Source organism: Pteropus alecto, unplaced genomic scaffold, assembly GCF_000325575.1.
Source record: "Pteropus alecto unplaced genomic scaffold, ASM32557v1 scaffold68, whole genome shotgun sequence".
In the NCBI taxonomy this organism is placed as follows: Eukaryota; Metazoa; Chordata; class Mammalia; order Chiroptera; family Pteropodidae; genus Pteropus; species Pteropus alecto.
Window position 1 is genome coordinate 7,464,238 of NW_006441386.1, and position 5,979 is coordinate 7,470,216.

General features: G+C 51.1%; 1 protein-coding gene across 1 annotated transcript in view; it reads right to left on the reverse strand.

Annotated features, from left to right (window-relative positions):
• SSC4D (scavenger receptor cysteine rich family member with 4 domains) overlaps positions 1-5,602 on the reverse strand; it is an 8,536-nt gene extending 2,934 nt beyond the window's left edge. Inside the window, exons 1-6 of the mRNA XM_006918569.1 lie at positions 5,437-5,602; positions 3,899-3,934; positions 3,348-3,653; positions 2,338-2,415; positions 1,248-1,562; positions 129-206 (exon numbers count right to left, since the gene is read on the reverse strand). Coding sequence (XP_006918631.1) covers positions 129-206; positions 1,248-1,562; positions 2,338-2,415; positions 3,348-3,653; positions 3,899-3,934; positions 5,437-5,602 — 979 coding nt within the window. The remainder of the gene's footprint in view (positions 1-128; positions 207-1,247; positions 1,563-2,337; positions 2,416-3,347; positions 3,654-3,898; positions 3,935-5,436) is intronic.
• Between the last annotated feature and the right edge of the window lie 377 nt (positions 5,603-5,979).

Here is a 5,979-nt window from a genome sequence, read left to right on the forward strand (position 1 = left end):
CCTCTACCATGGGTCCAAAAGCCCTGGCCTGCTAGTCAAGGCCACATTCCTATAGATCCAGTCTTCACAATTCCCAGGCCTACAAACCTTACCCCTACCATTCTAGCCTGGGGGGCTGTGCTCCTTACCCTCTGGCTCTGTGCGCCAGGCCCAGTCCTCTCTTGTGGCTGAGGGTGGCAGTGCCGTGAGAGTCAGGGGGGCCAGAACTAGAGCAGAAGAGAAGGGAGAAGGGTCAGAGGCTGAGGTTCTGGTTCCTGGTCAGCCTTTGGCTGTCAGGAAGATGTTGTCTCTCTGAAGAAGACAATAGATTTTACTTCCAGAGCTGGAGGGTTTAGTACTGGTTCTAATTCACTTGTGCTACGTGAGTGTACACATCACAGTTTATGCAGGACTTTCATAGGCATGCTTTCATTTCTCTCTAATGTTCTCAGAAACCCAATGTCCAAAATGGGGAGAGAGAGAAGGACTTGCACACAGGAGAGGGCCATGTAAAATCCTAAGGAATTTGCAGAGCGAGACTCATTATCCCCATGCCCATCCTACAGATAAAATAGAATTAGAAAGGGCTAGGGGCATGCCAGAGACCATGCAGCAGGGTAGTCATGACTTTGCCAGGGTTCACTGTGTGACCATGGGTATGGCTCTACCTCACTGGGCCTCAGCTTTTCCATCTATAAACTGGGAATGATGGCCCCTGGTTTGCTGTGAGGCATGGGCAAGCATTTTCTATCTTGTAGAGTGGAGTCCATCTGTGAAGTGCCATTATTGGCCCTACTATTCTAATTTGCTCAGAAAACCTCTCAGAATGGAAGAGGGCCAGATAGGGGAAAATATTATTATAAGAGCATCAGGATTCCAGAGGCTGTGTTAGGTAATTCTGGGGACATACTTGGTCTACAGTGGAGCGTTTCTGGGGCAATTCTAGAGTACTATTATTTTGAACCATTTCATGAAGAGTACTTAGAAGTTACTAGAAAATTCCAGAGGTATTGCTAGATAATTCTGGAGTATTGGTAGAACAAAACTGCTGTATTATTACACAGATGTGGAGCTCACCACAAAGTACTTGAGTTTTCCGAGGCACTTGTAGAGCAGTACTGAGGTATTAAAAGTAATTTCCGGGCCTTCCTGGATTGCTCTGAGAAATACCAATCCTTCCCCTCCTATGCCCCGCTCAGCCTCCTCCTGCAATAGGATACGGCCCCGCCCTGCCCCGCCCGTCACCTTGCTGTCTCCGGAGCCCGCACCTGCGCAGAGCACTCCGGCATCCTCGTGGTGGCCGCAGTTATGCACGCCCCAGCCCAGGCTCAGGCAGGCTGTCAGGCGGGGCTCGCCGCCTTCACAGTGCACGTTGTCCAGCAGGATGTGCCCCGTGCCATAGCCGAAGAAAGCGTTAGTAGTGGCGGCCAGGGCCTCCCCACAGCCCAGCTGGCGGCAAACCACGGTGGCGTCTGGCAGCCCCCAGTCGTCGTCGCACACAGTGCCCCACACTCCACCGTGTAGGATCTCCACTCGGCCCTGACACGGGTTCGTGCCCCCCACCAGGCGCACGCTGCCCTCACCTGGTGACGGCGGGGTGTGGGGGGTTGCAAGGAATAAATCTCACTGGGCTCTGCCTCCCATCCCCTCCTAAAGCGAAGGCACTTCCACAATTCCCCAGGCAGGCCAGCTGTATACTCACAGTGCATGGTGCCCCAGTACCTAAAACCCAGGAGAAGCTTCTCACTCACTCCCAAGACACTGCCTCCTCACACAATACAGACTAGCAGTGGTTTGTGGGATCATAGGACAGATCAGCTTTAACTGTGTCACTTCCTGCCTAAAAGCAACCCCCTTGCCCTTGTCCATGCTCTCCTAAGCATCTAGATTATGCTGCTTTCTCATTTAAGACTGTAGTGAAAGCTGCCTCGCCTTTCCAGGTGTAGCACCAACAACCTTTCCTACAGGAAGCCCTCCCTGATCTCCGATGTATTGGACCTTTTTCCTCCTCTGAACTTCTTTTTATCTGTCCCTCTTTTAGGGTACTTTTCATTTTCTTGTTCTACATCATTATCAGCATTTCTGTGCATATCTGACTCTCCCATTAGATTAAGCTCCAGCCCTCACCTCTCTCACTTTTTCCAACCTCGTGCTGACTATTTTAAATCATTGCATAAGAATTAATCCTCTTACCCTATCCAGACAATGGGGGGAGGATAGGGGGCAGGGTGGGGAAGGAGAATACTAAACTCACCCATGGTAATCCTTCTCTTCCCACCACCTAGGGTAGGTATGGGAGGCTCTTCTCTGGGTCCCTCTCCTAAGACTCAGGTGGTCCCCCACATTGTCCTTACTTACCTTTCCCATTCTGGGGAGTTGTAGGGAGCGCCTTACTGGTTAACACTTTCCTGGTTGGGGGCTGCGTGGGCAAGAACTCTGGGAAAGAATCAGAGTAGAAGGGAGGAAGATACATGAATCTTTCAGAGCTCTCCATCCTCATACCCACAGATGTGTGAGTGGCAGGGCATAGACTCCAAGGTACCTGTCACTCAAGGCCTCTGGCCACACAAAGGGTCAAAGCCAGGAACCCTGAGGTATGAGAGGAGAAAGGGACTCCTGATTCCAGAAAGCAGTGGCTCTAGAGGAATTCCTTTGGTTTGTAAAGCAGCATCACATCACTTGAGAACTTGTTAGGTAAATTCTCAGGCCCTAACCCAGACCTGCAGAATCAGAAACTCTGGGATGGGGGCCACAATCTATGTTTAAATGAAACTTCTAAGGGATTTTCTTGAAAACTAAAACCACTACTCTAAGGTCAAAGCCTCTCAGAGACTTTTGCTGCAGTTGTATGACAAGTGCAACTTGGGTCAGTGTTGATCCCAATCATCAGGTTTTAAAAATGGGAAGGGGGACCTGCTGGGATAATCAAGATCCTGCATGGAAGGAGTAATGCTGGTTTTCAGTCAAGGTCACCCAGAAGCACCACTGGGGTCCAGGGCTTCTGACAGCCAGCCTGCGGCCCTTCCCCCGCACCATGCCATGTAGCCACTGGCTTGGTCTTCTATATTGGCGGTCCCCAACCTTTTTGGCACCGGAGACCGGTGCTCCTATGAGAATCTAATGCCTGACAATCTGAGGTGGAGCTGAGGCGGTGATGCTAGCACTGGGGAGCGGCTGCAAATACCTCCTGCTGTACAGCTCGATTCCTAACAGGCCACAGACCTGTACCAGTCTGCTTCCCGGATGTTGGGGACCCTTGTTCTACATGGAATAGTGTTACCAGTGGGAAGTCCCTTCATTTATCTAGCCTTGAGCCCCGCTGCCTACTGTAATCTGTCTGCCCTCCTAGGTTACAGGCCTCTGCTCACCATCACACAGGACGGCCACATCCTCATAGTGAAAGCAGTTGTGGACTCCCCAGCCGCGGCTGCCACACTCGCTCAGAGCAGCTTCCTGTCCACGGCACTCCACGTTGTCCAGCAGGATGGGGCCTCGGCCCTGACCAAAGGCGAGGGGTCGTGGCACAGGCAGTGCCAGGCCACAGCCCAGCTGACGACACACCACATTGGCGTCCACCACGTCCCAGTCATCGTCACAGACACTGCCCCAGGAGCCTCCATGCAGGACCTCCAAGCGCCCCCGGCAGCGGCTTGGACCCCCCACCAGCCTCAGCTCTGTGGAGAGGGTTGAGATGGTACCAGGGGGATTGCTGGGACCAACTTACAGGATGCCCACCTTGCCATGAAGCTGTAGAGCCTTGGGAAGAGTCCCTTCTAGATAATATTTCTCCCTTTCTATAAAATGGGGAGACTGGTGCAATCCCTTTGGGGGCATCTAGAGTAATAGAGGTCTTTTGTCTGAGCATATGAGTACCTAGAGTCAGGGCAGGGGTCGGGGAGGGAGGAGCTGGGACACTTACCTGGAAAGGGCAGTGGGGTGGACTGTAGGGCGCCCGCTGAAACAGAGTGAAGAGAGCATTGGCCCTTCTGCCCCCTCCCTTGGCTGCCTGGCCCCAGGAGCACGGTCTCCCCTCCCACCAGAGTTCTTACCACCATCTCCTCCTCTTCACTACCCCTGCTTTTCTGAAGCCTCATTTTCTCTCTCCCTGACTGTCACAGTTGGCCTCCTTGCTTCACCATTTCCAACTGGTCCAAAGGCCACCCCGGAGAGATCTGCCTGAGACACAGATCTGTGTGTTCCATTCCACTACTAAATTTCTCAAAGACTCCCTTTTCTTTCAGGAGTCCCAACCCCTTAGCTATATCTATAAAGCCTTCTAGTATCTTCTGACCATCCTCACCTTACTTCTTAATCTCCCATCAGTTTTATCTCCGGGACTTTAACCCTGCAATCTATTCTGCTTGAACAGTTCTACCCAATTCTGCTCATTACAGCCCTGCAGATTCTTCAAGACCCAGCTTGAAGCCTCCTCTTCCAGTCAGCTTTCCAAAAGCCCTCAATGAGGAGTGTTCTTTATTCCCTCTGAATCTCTGGGCACTATATATATACATGCTCCTTTCTGGGCCTCTGTCTGATGATATGGCCATGCCTACTTCATCTCAGTGGCCTCCAGGGCCCCCTACTTAGAGCCTTTTACTCAGCAGATGCTCAGTAGCTTTGCCTTAAGCATGTAAATTGGCTTTGAGATTCATTGTGATTTCTCTCCAGAGCTTTACTAGATGAGTCTTTCTGCTTCAGTTCTTATGTACATACATACCAGGCACTGTGCTCACTGCTTTAGGTGGCCAGGCTCACTTAAACATTAGGACAACTTAAAGGAAGGTAGGGTTTCATACAGCAGGAAATTTCCAGTTTAGTAAGATCAGGCAACTTGCTGAAGGCCACACAACAAAGGGTAGAACTGGTACTCCAACCTAAATAGCCACACTCTTCTTTACTATACAATTCTGAATGTGTGGCCTGGGAGATGGGGAGGAAACAGGGAAACTGGCGTAATGTAGGAAATTGAAAACTCCATAATACCCCCTCACTTGTGCACAGGGTATTACTGTACTCAGACACTTTCACATACATCACCCCAGAGAATCCTTACACCAATGCTCTGAGGCATATACTAGTGTACCCATTTTACAGATGAAGAAACTGAGACTCAGTTTCTTCTTTTTTAAATGAGGATAGTACCTAGCATTTGAATCCACCTATTCTACCAGCTCCTTTCCAATAGTAATTAGTAAGCCCACTCTTTTTCCCTCCTTCTCTATTTCCAATGTCCCCTAAAACTGCCCATACTCGGTGTGCATTGAACCCTCACCTCCAGCACTGAGCCCTCCACTCCCCCAACTCAGACTCTTAGCTTTCATCGACCTTGGACAAATATCAGAGCTGAAAAGAATGTTGGAAACCACCTCATTTGCAAACTACTCCCACCATAACTTTACAACTGGGAAAACTGAGAGCCAGAAAGGGGAATGGTTGGCAGCCGGGGACAGCACTCACCCAGTGGCAAGAGGAGGAGGAAGGACAGGGCTGGGGAGAGGGGTGCAGGGGCAGTGCTCCTGTCTCCAGGCCTCCACTCCCTGCTCTCCTCATCTGGCTGGGGACCTATTTGCATCTCTGCTTCCTTGTGCATCCAGCCAGTCAATGGCCTTTCAGATGGTTCCATCAAGGGGCTGGTGGAAGAGTCACAGCTAGAACATCTGGAATTAAAGATCCCAAGTCACTTCTTCCAGCTGGAAGGGCCAATGAGAGCTTCAGGGGGAAGTGACATTTCCACCTGGGTTTGGCATTCTGAGTATAGGCAGCAGAAGGAGCAACAGCTGGGAGATGAGAAGGACCGGATCATAGATGGAAGCTAATGAGGAGTTAGATCTGGCTGGAGCAGACAGTGTGAAGGGGAGTGATGGGGGATGAGCTTGGAGGGTTGCCTGAGCCCGAGCCCAGACAGGCCCACAAGGCTGTGCTGAGGGTTCAGAGTCTATCCTCCAGGGTAGTGCATCCCAAAGGGTGGTGTTGGCACCACTGGTGGCAAGCCACATAAAT